The sequence below is a fragment of the Mustelus asterias genome, chromosome 1, assembly GCF_964213995.1.
Source record: "Mustelus asterias chromosome 1, sMusAst1.hap1.1, whole genome shotgun sequence".
Classification (NCBI taxonomy): Eukaryota; Metazoa; Chordata; class Chondrichthyes; order Carcharhiniformes; family Triakidae; genus Mustelus; species Mustelus asterias.
This window is the reverse complement of record NC_135801.1, coordinates 1,714,542-1,731,682: the sequence shown is the minus strand read 5'-3', so window position 1 is coordinate 1,731,682 and position 17,141 is coordinate 1,714,542. Positions and strand designations below refer to the sequence as shown.

Here is a 17,141-nt window from a genome sequence, read left to right as displayed (position 1 = left end):
GGAGAACTGATTCACCACCTGAGGGCGGTGGTAAGTGGTAACCAGCAGGAGGTTTCCTTGCTAAATCAAGCACTTTAACATGCAGATTACAGTGAGCAATGGCTTAAGAGATGCGCCATTAATAATGAGTTAAGAATTGTGATGTTCTATAAATTGAGGGGAGGCGGTGGCATATTGGTCTTGTCAGTGGACTAGTAATCTAGAAGTCCATGCTAATGCTCTGGGGACGTGGGTTCAAATCTCACCACAGCAGCTGGTGGAATTTAAATTTAATTGACAAGTCTGGAATTAAAAGGCTAGTCTCGGTAATGGTGACCAAGAAACCAGTGTCAATTGTTGTAAAAACCCATCGGGTTCACTGATGTCCTTTAGGGGAGGAAATCTGCCATTCTTACCTATTCTGGCCGAGAGATGATTCCAGACCAATAGCATTATGCATGACTCTTAAATGCCCTCCAAAATAGCCCAGCAAGCCACTCAAATTGAATCAAAACACTATGAAGTAAAAAAAACAATGAAACCAGACAGACCATGTGGCATCGACCTGGGCACTGGGAACAACAACACACCCAAACCTGTCAACCCGGCAAAGTCCCAAACATCTGGGGGCTTGTGCCAGAATTGACAGAAATGCCCCACAGACTGATCAAGCAACAGCCTTTTACAGCCTTTTACACAGACTTCAGAGTTGATGTAAAGGAACCCCAGGGGCATCTCCCTCCTGACTGGATACCACTGTGCTGCTACCATTCTGGTGGTATCTGTGGTTCCATGAGTATAACTATGTCAGGCTATTGCTTCACTAGTCTGTGGGTCTCCCATTTACAAAGGAGAGACAGTGGAATTTCTTCTTGTTAAGAATTCTCGTCCCCAGCAAGCAGTAGAGGCTGATTCATTGAATGTGGTCAGAGCTGAGTTGGATCAATTTTTGACAAGAGAGTTCGGAGGGAGGGGTTGGAGACAAAGTGGATTTAAGATCACAGATCAGACCAGTGATGATCTTATTGAATGACAAGGGTAGGCTGGAGGGGCTGGGTGGCCTCCTACTCCTGTTCCTATTTCTTATGCTATGTTCTCATGACTGGATGGAAATAAAAATTGTGTTGCCACCCCAGCCCCCAAAAATATACAAAATGTGCTTGCTTATTCAGGGTTGGGGTATGGTTGGTGTAGATTTCCATCTGTACCCTCACTACTTTTGCGATGCTGTGAGGGATCAGTCACCACCTCCAGCCTCATACACTGGTAACTCAATCAGCAGGGGCATCATGACTGTAGAGGAGGGGAAGAGGGACAGAAAGTAACAGGGGAAGCACAGATGTAGGTGAATGTTGTCAAAGGGAGAGGAATGGAATATAGATGCAAGTTTAAGTTTATTTATACATGTCACAAGTAGGCTTACATTAACACTGCAATGAAGTTACTGTGAAATTGTAAAGAGGGGTTGAGAATCAACCTGTCCCCAGGTACTGAGAACAATGCAGTTTGGATGGAGGGTAATAATTGGCAGCTCTGGGTTAGACATTAGACACAGGGAAAAGTGTTGTAATGTTTGCATGCTTGTCCTTTTACAGCAAGATGTGACTACCTCAGATTCTTGCCACAGGGATTTAGCTAATCAGCGAGTCCATTGAGAAGCTGTGACATAACAAACTGACAGTAACTGGAAGAACCAATAGAAAGCAAAATATCCTAACTTTGAGAATCATTATTAAAAAGTGTTAAGCTTCCCTACATTTACACCTTGAGAATCAATTATCTTTGTCTTTGTTTAAATTTACCTTTCTGAGGTCACTGCAGCTGTTGAGATAGTGGATACAGTAAGAAGTCTCACAACACCAGGTTAAAGTCCAACAGGTTTATTTGGTAGCACAAGCCACATAAATAAATCTGTTGGACTTTAACCTGGTGTTGTGAGACTTCTTACTGTGTTTGCCCCAGTCCAAAGTCGGCATCTCCACATCAGAGATAGTGGATGTGAGGGCTGCCAGTCAAATTGGAAGAATGACCCAGTCAGCTGAGGTAGAATAAATGTGCCTGTTACATTTGCCTAGGTTAGAATAAATTTGACTATGAATAGGTGTAAATGATGCATTGGGGATGTGTTACAGACATGTGGAATGCACACAGAACATAATTAGTACAAAAAAAAGTACAAAACATTAGTACAAAAAAAAGTTCAACATCCAACATAATTGATAAACTGCTTTCAGTTTGTGTCAAAGTTCTGAAATAATCTGAAGAAATTGCACTTCAAATTATATACAAAGAAAACCAAATGAATTTGATCCCACAAATTGGCAGATTGTGATGATTTGAAATTGCACCTCAACAATTTGCTGCCTTTTATGGGCTTAGTTTTCAACAAAACAAAAATGTAAAACTTACATTCCATTTTATTTGGTTTACTTTTAGAAATAAATTTCTTGTAAACTGGGGTGAAATATAGTAATTTTAACAGATTTGCAGGAGGTGATGCATTAACTGCTACTGTACAGCGTAACAAAATAGATTCAGATTCAATTTTGTATTAATCGGAAACCAGAGCTGTTTCACTTATGAACTCAGTAAAATTAGGCTCTTCATGCTGCTAAATTCTGCAATATTAACTTCTTTCACAAACACTATATGAGGGACACAAGCCAAGGCAACAATTTCTGCAGAATCTCGATGCAAAACTAAACATTCTAAAATAGTTGAATAACTAATTTTGTTCGATTCCATGCATTGCACATTGCAAACTCACATCCAACAACACAACTTTCTATTGGTGTCCTACTTCAAAGGACAAAGAAAAAAGTACAGCGCAGGAACAGGTCCTTCGGCCCTCCATGCCTGTGCCGATCATGTGCCGTAACTAAACTAAAAAAATCTTTCCTTGCACTGTCCACATACTTTGGATAATAAAAAGATTTTCTGTCATAGACTCAAGACAACCAGCTATCAATGGATTGAAACATTTCAATTCTGTACATGGTGAACTCTTGTGCTCTCTCCAGCATGGCTGTAGACACCCTGGCTTCCTTATGGATTTGTTTGAATACTCACCGTCTACCAACTTCATTACTCCTGTGTGAGGTTGCATTTGTTTCCCAGTCTGTGCTGCAATTGGCACTTCAATTTGCCTCTCAAAAATAGGCAAAGAAGAAAAATTTCTGAAAAGCCACATTTTCAAGAACTTTAACTCATTTCCTCAATTAACTGTTATTTCCTTTTCACAACTAGAAATTAATAGACAACGTTCAAAAAGTGCAGGTGATGACTGGGCCAAATACTGCAGGGTCATCTTTGTACTAATAACTATCAGGACTAATTGAAGTAACTTGCGTAGCATGGAAAGTGCTGCGCTATAGATTCCATCCTTCAAAAATGGTAAGTTTCACCATACCTTTAGAAATAGTTAATGCAGGGGACCACTGTGATCTTAGAATATCAAGACAGATGCTGCCATTACTGTTAATATTTGGATGATAAATTCTCGTAGTAAACGCAACCTGAAAGAAAAAAAGATCATTAGTCCATTTACACCAACACACACATGCTCACAATGCCAATACCTCATTGTAGATGTGAAAATTTAGAGGGTTCATTAACTAGTATCAAATACATGCAAAAACTAAACATGCTGAGTCTTGATTGTCGCCATATAAATGTTAAGTTGCCACAAACACCATGTCAGAATTGAACAATGTTAAAGAAAGTTAGTGCTGAAATTGGAGATAGCCTGGGGTACCGAAAAAGGAAAAAAGCCAACCTAGGGAATCCTGCAATTAACCGACAATTGACCAATGTTTTTTCCTGGCACAGAGGTCAGAACAGTGGCCTTAAATAGGAAACATGCAGTCGCTAAAACTACAGATGTCCTCCAGGTCTCAGCCTACTGAGACCAACTGTGTACAACTGGGATCAGAACCATTTTTAATCTCAGGATTCAAGTCTCAGAACCTCTCAAATTCAACTCCACTTGGAGCAACAGACCAATTTACTGGAACCTTGCCATTGAATTCACTCCCGGTGCAGATCACTTCATTCAGTGATCTGATCAAGGGTTCCCCAGTCAGCACTCTCCAATTTTCCTTCCTCAAACAGAACAGTCCTGCAGAATAGTCATATGGACTTCAAACGTTAACTGTTTCACTCTCCACAGATGCTGACAGACCTGCTGAGTTTATCCAGCATTTCCTGTTGTTATTTCAGATTTCCTGCATCCACAGTATTTTGCTTTTTATGAAAGTCTGTTATTTTCAGGTAAAATGCAGAGTAATGTGAAATCCAAATTGCACCACAACAGTCATTGAAGAACCAAACATTGCTCCACTCCAGAGCCCAGGCTACCTAGAAGATCCACATAAAGGTCTCTCTAAACCACGACAAGGGAATAGTCAATTAGTTCATAGGGGGTAATTGGTCAATATGTTTGCCTACATTAAAACAGTCATTACATTATTAGCTGTGAAATTCTTTTGGACAACTTGGAAGGCACTAAGTTTGTTCTATCTTTAAACAGAGTGGAAATTGAGAAATCAATAGGCATCTGTAGCCAGAAATAAAAATGATAGCCTGGCTACGAGTAACTTTATAAACCACTTGCTGATTTTGCAGTACGTTATCTGTAGCTTGGTTGTAATATTTAACTATCTGATTGGTCTGCTACAGGAGGTACTGCCAAGGAGGAAATAATCTGGAATAAACAAAGTCAAAATGGTTCCATAATTAATCTGCTAAACTAAAGACAACATTCACTGCAGGATTAGGCCATGCACATTGGCAAAACCTGTACTAGTTAGCTGATTCATATCACAATTGAACTGTGGTAAATAGTAAATCTTGAAAGTTAATTCTATAACTCAAGTGCTTTCTGAAAGAGTAGAGCACACAACAGGAGACAATTTCCTCCAGGAACTCGGAAGATACAAACCAGTGACAGTCAGGAGATGGAGTACTGCATTACTGCAGCTTAGTTACAAGAAATACATGTGATCCATTTCTAAGTATCTACATTTGGAAATTTAAGACATGGATGAGCACTGATCCCCCACTGCATCTGTCTTCCTTGTTATCCTTTTTACTCTACTGCTTGAGTTTAAACACCGAATTGTCAGACTAGTCACATTTTAAGCAACAGTTTGACCACCAATAATGATGAATGTAAAGTTATACTTGCCTTGGGTGGTTTGAAAGGGTAGTCTGTAGGAAAGTGAATCGTCAAGAAAAAGACTCCACCCTGATATGGACTGTCATTCTGTAGAGAGAGAAATAAAAATTAATTTTACAATCCCTTAATAATAAACACTTGTGTATCAAACTTTGAACAAATACTTACAGGTCCCATGATTGTGGCTTGCCAGTGAAACACTAAGAAGAAAGAAATACTGGCCATTAGTATAAAATACAAATCAGTTTAGACTGTCGCATGCTCCATTAGCCAACATAGAGAGGTGAAGGGAAACTGCTGATGGTTTGTAGTCGTATCTTACATTCAATGTTTAGTTTAAAGACGGGGATGGGAAATTGCACATCACACATCACTGAAACATGCAATAGTCTGACAGCCAGTATCCCTAGTTTACGTTAGCTCGAGTCATTACACATTATCCAAATGGTGGGTAGGCATGTACCAAATATTTTCTAGCCACCCAACCAGAACACTATCAGCAAATATTTTGAACAATGTCCAGAGTGTGTTCCAATTGAGATTTATGAACCACTTTGAATTTGAATGGTTAACCATTTATGACCAAAACCTTAAAACAAGTCACACTTTAAAGCCCAACCTTGCAAACGCACACCAATGAACAGAACATTATCAAACTGCACTAAAGACAGATCAAACCATACAGTCAGAATCAAGTATTAGCACCACAAATACAGAAAGCAGAGCTGTGCTAGGACTAAACCTAATCTTGCTGGCATCTATTTTCATATGCTCCAAAGATAACATTGGTTATGCAACAAGAGGAGCATTGCCTCCAGTTCGGGTCATCACATTTAAGGAAGGATGTGAGGGTCCTTGAGGATCATGGGGAGATTTTACCCAGAATGGTTCCAGGGACGAGGTATTTTTGCTACAAAGTTGGGCTGGAGAAGCTGGGGTTGTTCTCTTTGCAGCAAAGAAGACTAAGGAGAAATTTGGTGGAGGTGCAAAAGATTGACAGATTTAGCCAAGGTGAACAAAAAAAAAAGCTGTTCCCATTAGGAGATGGTAGAAGGAGATGGGGATACAGATGTAAAGTTCTGGGCAAGAGATACTGTGAGGAAGACCTTTCTGCTTTACACAGCAAGTGTTAATGGCCTGGGACTGGCTGCTCATGAGATTGCTGGAATTGCAGATGATCAAAAATTTCAAAAGGAAATTGAACACAAAGGAAATAAATTTACAGGGCTATAGGGATAGAGCAAGGCAATGGGACTGACAGGATTGCTCTAAAGCGCTGACATTGAGTTAATGGGCTAAATAACAACCTTCTGTGGTGGAGACACATCCTCAAAACTGGCAACTTGGGACTGAATCTGTGCCCGGTTTCTAGCCCATTTTTGAGTAAGGCAGTTGAGCTTTGCAGCACCTAGCCAAACAAGTCGTTATTTTACTCATTTATTAATTAAAATTCATGTATGGCAGCTTATAAAACTGTCCTATTTTTGGACAACTCCAGATTTTTGGATAGCCAGATTTGAGACATTACCTGTATCACGACAATATAAATAGAAATTATATTATTGATACTGATCATAGATATAACTTTCTTGTTCCATGAATTTCGCAAAGAGGGAGCCATCAACTATAGGAGGAAAAAATAAAACTCAACACTATCACGAAGATCCTTGTCATAATTGCACCAGGTAACTCTGGACTGGAGGCACTTCACTTTCTAAACCTTTGATTTAAATCAGAGACTCAACTATTCCTCTCCCGAGTGCCATTAAAATGTTAGAAATTGAAAACAGGCACAGGGAAAACATCAAAGAGGAGCTGAAGTACATTTACAGAATGAGGAAAAACACACATGCTCACAGCTTCATTTGTTTGATTCCAGAAAATAACGTAAATTAAACGAGAACCTAAATGCGAGATTCTGTGGAGTCATGCAGATCATCCTGGGTTGTAACACCAGGTTGCTGATTCTCCTGCGCCAATATATTAGATGTGGAGATGCCGGCGTTGGACTGGGGTAAGCACAGTAAGAAGTCTCACAACACCAGGTTAAAGTCCAACAGGTTTATTTGGTAGCAAATACCATAAGCTTTCGGAGCACAGCTCCTTCATCAGATGGAGTGGATATCTGACGAAGGAGCTGTGCTCCGAAAGCTTATGGCATTTGCTACCAAATAAACCTGTTGGACTTTAACCTGGTGTTGTGAGACTTCTTACTGTGCCCAATATATTAGGACAATGTCTATTCACAGCATGTTCAAGGTAGCAGCAAGTAAAAAGCTTTTACAGTTTTGATCCATGCACTTCCCACTGTAAAAATAGAATGATGTGATCTTTCCCCAAAGTAGCTAACATATGTTATACTGTTACCCTGACTTTGTGCTGAATATACAGGGTGTTACACCATATGAGACAGCTGTCTGAATTGGTAATTTCACTCTATTCTGACATAAAGGATGAGGTCCTCTGAACAAGATAGGAATGGAATTAGAGGGAACTGTTTCTAACTAAAGATGTGGTCTTGTTTGCCATCTAGATGGGTCTGTCACAAGTTGATTCTGAAAAAAATAAAGTTCAGCAATTTTATTTGCAGAAATCAACATGAGTGAATATAATAAATAGGAGTGGGGAAAGACCATCAAGCCTACTCTGCCTTTCAATATCATAGATGATTTTGGGCTTCAACTCCAATTTTCCCTCCTGGTTCCTCTCTCAGCTTGTATTCACACCCAATCTGATAAGCAAACTGAAGATACATTACTCTGCCTCTTCATCTAAGTTATTAACATAAATTGTAAGTAGCCTAGACTCCAGCAGTGATCTTTGCAGCACTCCACCAACCAATCTGCTAAATTGAAAATGTTCCATTACTTCTCTACTCCCTGTCCGTTAATCAATCCTCTGTCCGCGAAGACATCAGCCCCAAACTCCATGATCCCTTTTCTTGTGCATTGACTTTTTTTGTGGCACCTTATCGAAAGCCTTTTAAAAAATAAAGTATATTACATCTACTGGTTTCCCTTTATCTACCCTACTACTTATTTCCTCAAAATAAATTTGTCAAACAGCATTTCCCTTTTGTAAAACCATGCCATGTCTAACCATACTATGTTTTTCTAAGTGCACTGTTAAGACTTAGTTAATAATAGACTCAAACTTTACCAATGACTGGTGTCAGACTAAATGCTAAATTCAAGTACAAAATAAAAGGGACTAAAATGGTTGATAGTTTTAGAATATTCAAAACTCAGGTGGATGTATCATATTTAATAAATTCCAAGCACCTATTTTTTGATAAAAATATAAACCCTGTGCAATGCTATAGGTGTCACAAGTGAAATCCTGCACTCCTGCCGATCCATTGGTAAAATATTCAACACTTTCAGCTGATCCTTTGAACCAGGAACTTCAGAACCATCTTTTTCTGTAACCAACTAAACAAAGTCACCAACTGCCTGATGTCTCTTTTGGCCAGGATCTGTACTGACAAAAGCATGAACTGAGGCAAATCACAGAAGAATGATTGGATCAAATTTCTGTCCATCACAACCACTGTGGTGGTCCCTATAATGAAAGGACAGTACAACTATCCAAGCTCATCAAAATTCAAACTTGTTTGTGCGCCAGCATGTGGTCAAATCCGAACAGATTACTCTGCTTGCAATTATGCATCCTATCTTTAGAATTTCCTCACTAAATCTCGGCACCTTAAGACGGAATTCTGATCAATGGTTGGCCACCGATCCAATGTCTCCCAATATGTGGCACAGTGCCAAATTTTGTTTGATTATGTTGCTGTATAAATGCAAGTTGCCAGTCTCAGATAACCAATGTAAACATGTAGCCAGTATCTTCTGGGCTTCAACATTCTGAACTTCATACCTAGGTTAATTGTAAACAAATCTTCCGCTCTGGCACTTCAAAATAATAATCTCCTTTCCAGCTGAATGGTGGACCGGGTAAGTATATGCCCAGACCCAAAACCTTGCCATGAATAGTTTATTAATCGCAAGGAGGTATCCCCTTCCAATATTGGAAGAATCCACATCAAATGGTAAAGTCCTCTCAGGGATGATTCTTATTTACACTTGCGAAAGGTTGGAAGGGAATCTACCGGCGCTGTATTATGTGGAAGTACATAATCTATCTATGTATCAATGATTATGTTTCCCTGGGCATGAAACTCTTTGGGATATACCAAGGATGTGCTACACAATTGCAGGCTTTCTTCTAGTCATTCCTGGTGAGAATGTAGGTGTAGACTTGATCCTTGTCCAGAACATTTAGCTTCGACTGTGACTTCAAGAGTCCAAATTTCCCCACATATTGGACACTACACTCAATGTTTTAGAACTTACTGAAGTTTTACTTGGTTGGCCCATGCCGAGGTATTTTCCTGAAAAAGGAAGCTAGTTTTCTTCCTAAGCATGCTAATTGCCACAGGCTTTCAGTCGTACACAAGCAAGAAGCCATGGACCATGAATAAAGGATTCCCATGATGAAGACTTACACTAATCTTTTGGATACTGTCTGTAATAGCTTGACATCTATCTGTAATAAGCCCATTTGTGAAAATACTTAGACATCGTCCTTGTAAATATTTTGCTTAGGCAAACACAATTTAAGTTGAAACTAAATAAGTGAATATCCCACTTATTTTATGTTAAATTATTTTCCTGAGGACACAGACACACCACAGACATTTTCCTTTATTAGATGATTTATTTAACAATTTGTACCGAGAAACCCAAAAGCACATGAATGTACTGTATATACAGCAGTATGCAGTAATCGGTTTGATCTACATAAAACTGGCGCAAAATGGTCCAAATTCTCCCATATTGGCATCTGGAAAGGAGGGCAATATATCCAGAAATAGTCCATAATGGAATTAGTCAGCGTCACTGGGACAAAATCCAACACAAGTTGTCCAAGCACGCGATATTTAAAGATCTTTTTCAAAAATTCAACACTGACAGATGCCAAAGGGAGAACTGTTCAAACCAAAGTTTTTGCATCAAGGTAACTAAGCTGACCTAGCAGCAAAGCCTAGCCAGGATTTGTAAAAAGTTTCTAAACCGTACACAGATCTTTAAGAGAAACTTACAAACCAAACTACACCTGCATTCAAACTGCACACAGCTGCTGCTGACAGGACAAAGGCTCACAATGAGGGCATTTATAAATGGACAGTAAAGAATACCTGATGCAATCATGCCAATGCTATGATGTGTCTTTGATGTTTCCTTCCATGCAAAACCAACAATTTCTATTTTAAATGGAACTCAAAAGAACACTAAAAGAAACACGTATACCATTTTATTTAAAATACTCACTGTCATCTCCAACTGGACCTGCAGAACATTGTGCTGGAGGATCACGAGCCAAGTCATTGAGTTCCTAGATTTAAAAATGAAAACCAAGTTAAAGTTTCATGGATCAAACAATGGTTGTTTGGAATGACAATCTTGCTTGTCCCAACATCTAAAACAAAACATATACTCTGCAAACTGGTAACAATTAGGCAATACAAAGGTGTGCACAAAATACACAATTTGCAGTAATCCAACAGCTTTACGGTCACTTTTTTTTTTGCTGATACCTACTGAATTCCTTCATAGCAATGATGTTATGCTGACCTTCAGGAATCACTAGTTAGACCTCAACTAGCATCCAGTGTGTAAAAACAAAATGCTGCGGATGCTGGAAATCTGAAATAAAAACAGAAAATGCTGAGTAAACTGAGCAGATCTGGCAGCATCTGTGGAGAGAAACACAGTTAACACTTCGGATCTACAGAAATGTCAACTCTGCTTCTCTCCACAGATGCTGCTATACCTGCTGAGTTTATCCAACATTTTCTGTTTTTATTTCCAGTTGTTGAGGCTTTGAAGACATTGCAGAGATTTACAAGAATGGTATTAGAGATAAGAAACTTCAGCTACATGGGGAGACTGGAGAAGCTGGGGTTCTCAGTGGAGGGAAAATTAAAGGGAGATTTGATAAAGGTACTCAAAATTCACCAGGGGTTATTTTAAGAATAGATAACAAAAGCATGTTTCTCCTGATGGGAGAGTTGGTAACCTGAGGGCACAGATTTAAGATAGTTTGCAAAGGGATCGCCAGGGAAAAGCTTTTTGTTTAACCAAGTTCTGGAATCCACTGCCTGAAAGGGTGGTGGAAGCAGATTCAGTAATGATTATCAAAAGGTGAAAAAATTAAAGCTAAAGATTTGGAGAGTGATAATAACTGAACCTCTCTTTTAAAGAGCTGGCACAGGCAAGATGGGCTGAATGGACTCCTTCCATGCTGTATGGTGTTCTGAAAATTTCAAACTGCTATAGTGAGGCCTGAATTATAAGACTAGTAACATAAACACAACTGAGAAGAGGGCAGAAACCAAGATCGTGGGTGTGATTCTATTCCCGTGCACACATACTCCAACAATGTAACAGAGAGGGAATGGAGTATAAAAATAGGGAAGTCTTGCTAAAACTATACAAGGCACTGGTTAGACCACACTTGGAATACTATGAACAGGTTTGGTCCTCTTATCTAAGGAAATATACACTGGATTGGAAGCAATCCAAAGAAGGTTCACTCGATTGATCCCAGGTATGGAGGGATTTTCTTATGAGGAGAGCTTGAGTAGGTTGGGCCTGTACTCATTGGAGTTCAGAAGAATGAGAGGTGACCTTATTGAGATATATAGGGCTCTTATGGGGCTTGACGGGGTAGATGCTGAGACGTTATTTGCCCTTATGGGAGAGTCCAGGACCCAAGGGTATAACGTCGGAGTAAGGGGTCACCATTTAAGACAGACATGAGGAGGAATTTCTTCTCTGAGGGTACTGAATTGTGAAATTCTTTACCAGAGAAGGCTGTAGAGGCTGGGTGGTTAAGTATGTTCAAGGCTGAGACAGACAGATTTTTAAATCAGTCAGGGAATCAAGGATCATGAGGATAAGACAGAAAAGTGGAGTTTAGGATTATCACATCAGATCAGTCATGATCTCATTGAATGGCGGCAGACTTGATGGGCCGAACGACCTACTTCTGCTCCTACATCTTATGGTCTAACATTGTCACAGCTGCTCTTCCACTTTCCACACAATTAAAAACTCTAACCCATTTCTTAACCCATTTCCCTATCTGCTCGCTAATCTACACCGGCTTCCAGTCTGGCAAAACGCCATCTGAAAAACTCTCATCACAGCGGTCAATCCTCCTCCATATCTCCTTAAACATCCCTGACTCTAACCTGTTCCTCCTTGACGATACACCTTAAAGCCTACAGTTGGATCATCTCCATGTGGCCCGTTGTCAAATTCTAGATGAGCTATTGCACTAGAAGAGATCAAGCAGGATGAACCTGTATTTCCTAGAATTTAAAATAAGCAGCAATCTCATTGAAATGTTTAGAACTCTTAGAAAGCTTGACTGGGTAGATGCTCCCCAAACTAGGGAGTATAAAACTAGAAATCATTGCCTCAGAATAAGGGGCTGACCATTTCAGTCTGAGATGAGAATACCTTCACTCAGTTTTGAATTTTTGGAGATCTCTACTGATGAGGATATTCAAGGCTGAGATCCACATTCTGGACACTAAGGGATTATAGGGTTAGGACAGAAAAGTGGAGCTGAGGTAGCAGTTTAACCTTGACCTTACTGCATGATGAAGCAGGCTAAAGGGCCAAATGGCTGACTCCTCCTATTTCTTGTTATATTACACAATCATACTTTTATGACCTGTTAACCAGTCACAGCATTATTGTATAAGCACAACTTCCTGGTTCTTTGATTGCTGAGTAGTTTGGGATACTTTCAGATAAGTCAGCCAGCCAGCTTCATTTTTATCCCATGAGTGTCTTTTTCTATCATCCGGCAAGGCACAAATCATGGTCACTTGCGTTTGTAAAGGTAATTAAACAAATAACTAATTATTTGATGCTTTAGCTTAGAAAAGTTCACACTAAATGAATTGCTTGTATGAGTAATCAACTTGTACAAAAACAAGTCAAAATAAATAAGACATTCCGATCTTTCAATTAGAAATGATCAAATGTTTGCTGTGAACATTCTCCAATGATATCAATGCCAGTGTTTCAAAGCACCGTTAATCCCAAATCCTAATCTCACTGATACAAACCATTCAATCCCTTAATCAGCATTTAACTAGCTCTTTGCATAATCTAACAAAACACTCAGTTTTGAATCTTTAGAGTTCTCTACTGATGAGGATATTCAAGGCTGAGATCCACATTCTGGACACTAAGGGATTATAGAGTTAGGACAGAAAAGTGGAGCTGAGGTAGAAGTTTAACCTTGACCTTACTGCATGATGAAGCAGGCTAAAGGGCCAAATGGCTGACTCCTCCTATTTCTTGTTATATTGCACAATCATACTTCAACTATAACAGTAGTTAAGGTTTACTGAATTTATTGACTCCAATGGGGTTTCTAGGGCCCAGTAAAGATTTTAACAACACCAGGTTAAAGTCCAACAGGTTTATTTGGTAGCAAATACCATTAGCTTTCGGAGCACTGCATTATCCACTCCACTCCATCTGGAGATATCCACTCCATCTGACGAAGGAGCAGCGCTCCGAAGGCTAATGGCATTTGCTACCAAATAAACCTGTTGGACTTTAACCTGGTGTTGTTAAAACTCTTACTGTGTTCACCCCAGTACAACGCCGGCATCTCCACATCGTTTCTAGGGCCACCATTGCAGATGTCAGAGAGGCTTTCTCAAAGGTCAACCCACAGAAAGCGACTGGCCCAGATGGGTACCCGAACGAGCACTCAGATCCTGTACCAATCAGTTGGCGGGGCTATTCACAGACACCTTCAATCTCTCTTTACAACAATCTTGGTCCCTATCTGCTTCAAGACGACGGCCGTCATTCCGGTACCTAAGAAAAACCAAGCCGCGTGCCTTAATGACTATCGGCCGGTGGCTCTGACATCCATCATTATGAAGTGCTTCGAAAGACTAGCCATGGCACGAATCAATTCCAGCCTCCAGGACTACCTGGATTCACTAGTTTGTCTATCACCACAACATCCACAGCAGATGCCACCTCCCCGGCCCTGCACTCAACCGTGGAACACCTAGATAACAAGGACACCTATGTCAGACTCCTATTTATTGACTACAGCTCAGCCTTCAACACCATTATTCCCATGAAACTCATCTTCAAACTCCGTGGCCTGGGCCTCGGCACCTCTCTCCGCGACTGGATCCTGAACTTCCTAACTCACAGACCACAATCAGTAAGGATAGGCAACAACACCACCTTCACGATCATCCTCAATACCGGTGCCTCACAAGGCTGTGTCCTCAGCCCCCTACTATACTTCTTATATACCTATAATTGTGTGGCCAAATTCTCCTCCAATTCGATTTTCAGGTTTGCTGACGACACCACCGTAGTGGATCGGATCTCAAACAATGACGAGACAGAGAACGGAATGAGATAGAGAATCTGGTGAACTGGTGCGGCAACAAACTGTCCTGGTCCCCTCATGCTGACACTATAGTTAAGAAAGCCCACCAATGCCTCTACTTTCTCAGAAGACTAAGGAAATTTGGCATGTCAGCTACAACTCTCACCAACTTTTACAGATGCACCATAGAAAGCATTCTTTCTGGGTGTATCACAGCTTGGTATGGGCTCCTGCTCTGCCCAAGACTGCAAGGAACTACAAAAGGTTGTGAACGTAGCCCAATCCATCACGCAAACCAGCCTCCCATCCATTGACTCTGTCTACACTTCCCGCTGCCTCGACAAAGCAGCCCGCATAATTAAGGACCCCACGCACCCCGGACATTCTCTCTTCCACCTTCTTCCTTCGGGAAAAGATACAAAAGTCTGAGGTCACGTACCAACCAACTCAAGAACAGCTTCTTCCCTGCTGCCATTAGACATATGAATGGACCTACCTTGCATTCAGTTGATCTTTCTCTACACCCTAGTTATGACAGTAACACTACACTCTGCACTCTCTTGTTTCCTTCTCTATGTATGGTATGCTTTGTCTGTATAGAGCGCAAGAAACAATAATAAAGCAAAGCAAATCAAATCAATGTAGCCAGCACGCATTTGATCTATGATTTTTCCCCAGATGGTTAGTTTAATTTGTTTCAATGTCATTGGGTAAGATCTTATCGAGCTGTAGAAAACGAACACTATGACATTCACTTTCAAGCGGTGTTTTACAAAAGTGGTCCAAACATTCTATGAGGACTTGAGCATCCATTGACAAAATTTGATTCATAATGGTTTCACATATTAGCTGTAATGAATTTGTAATGTACAAGTACACTAAATAACACGCAGAACAGCTGCAAAAACTTTGCTCCAAGTTTTCAAGACATGGTTTTGATTGACAAATTAAACCAAAACATTTCCTTCCTGACTTAATAAGGAACTAAAGCAATTGCATTCAATCAGTACAATTCTCCAAAATCTGTTTTAAAAACAAAGAGAATACACCCAAAATGTCATTTCTCATACAGATGCCGCTCGTTTCAGCTTTATATTTCAGTTGGCCTACTTTTATCACAGGCTAAACACTGCATTGTGATACTAAAATATTGTACAGCATTTCCAATGTGGCTGTCAATTTTCTTTATCGTCAGTGAAATGTCAAGAAAAGTTTATACAAAAGCTGCACCAGAGCCGGCACAAACCGGGGGGGGGGGGGGGGGGGGCAGGGGGCACCCGGGCGGGCAGGGGGGAGGCCCCCGGGCGGGCAGGGGGGAGGCCCCCGGGCGGGCACCCAGGCAGACAGGGGAGGACCCCGGGCGGGCACCCAGGCAGACAGGGGAGGACCCCGGGCGGGCACCCAGGCAGACAGGGGAGGACCCCGGGCGGGCACCCAGGCAGACAGGGGAGGACCCCGGGCGGGCACCCAGGCGGGCAGGGGGGCACCCGGGCGGGCAGGGGGGCACCCGGGCGGGCACCCGGGCGGGCAGGGGGGCACCCGGGCGGGCAGGGGGGGCACCCGGGCGGACAGGGGAGGGCAGGGGAGGGGAGGGGCACCCGGGCGGGCCGGGGGATGGGTACAGGGTCGGGACCGCCATCTTAAGACCACAGCCGGTGTACGAGCCGCAACTTTCCCGTCCCGAAGCCCCGCTCCCTGGGCCTGGACTCTGACTCCCCATCCCGGTCCGCTGAGCTGGCACAGCGGAGTGTCCCCGCCTTCCCCCGGGTTAGAATGAGCGATGCGATTGGGCAGAGAGAAGGCCCGGCCGGCCTCCAGTACCGTTACCTTCTGAATTCGCTTCAGCGCCATCCCGCGGGCCGGCCTCAGCCGCTGAGAAGGGGTTGGGAACACTGGGAAAGGCGGCAGCGGCTTGCTGCTGCGGGCCGGCTCCTGGCCCCGCTCCCGGTTCGGTACTGCCCGGCTCTGCTTCCCCCGGTGCCCGGTCCCGGCTCGGTCCCCGGACTCCGAGACCCTGACTCTCACCACAAGATGGCGGCCACCGGAACTACTTTCCCTTCCCCCACCGCCGCGGATTACTCCGTCCCGCCCTCATCACCGCCCGGGAAAGAGTCCGCGCGGCGCCGTTCAATGGGGAAGGCGGAGGGTTACAGGCTACTGGCCCGCTGTCAAACAGCCTGCGCGCCCGGGAATGTAACATCTCGCGAGATTATTCAGGACCGTTCCGCGTGTCACCGCGATCAAGGCGCGGGGAGTGGGAACGCGCACGGGTGGATGGGCATGCGCATGCGTGCTCCCGCGCGGCCACGCGCTCCCTTTTGTTACTTTATTTCCTCAGGAGCAGCGGCTGACCCGCAACAAATAGCTCACTGCGCCTGCGCACAACCGCACCCAGGGCAGGATACTGGTCTTCACATCTTCAAACAAGACTTCTTCACCGCACGGGACCTTCAACCGATGCTATACACTAAATACATCGATGATATTTTCTTCCTTTGGAATCATGGTGAGCAATCACTGAAACAACTATATGATGACA

General features: G+C 42.3%; 1 protein-coding gene across 3 annotated transcripts in view; it reads right to left on the bottom strand.

Annotated features, from left to right (window-relative positions):
• LOC144484699 (ubiquitin-conjugating enzyme E2 D2-like) overlaps window positions 1-16,797 on the bottom strand; it is a 35,303-nt gene extending 18,506 nt beyond the window's left edge. The window contains exons 1-5 of one of the 3 annotated variants that reach the window (XM_078203189.1): window positions 16,430-16,797; window positions 10,489-10,552; window positions 5,324-5,355; window positions 5,165-5,242; window positions 3,389-3,494 (exon numbers count right to left, since the gene is read on the bottom strand). In XM_078203189.1, coding sequence (XP_078059315.1) covers window positions 3,389-3,494; window positions 5,165-5,242; window positions 5,324-5,355; window positions 10,489-10,552; window positions 16,430-16,453 — 304 coding nt within the window. In that variant the 5' untranslated portion in view covers window positions 16,454-16,797. Of the gene's footprint in view, window positions 1-3,388; window positions 3,495-5,164; window positions 5,243-5,323; window positions 5,373-10,488; window positions 10,553-16,429 lie in introns of all 3 variants that reach the window. The other 2 variants (XM_078203167.1, XM_078203250.1) reach the window with 2 other exon arrangements.
• Window positions 16,798-17,141: the final 344 nt, after the last annotated feature.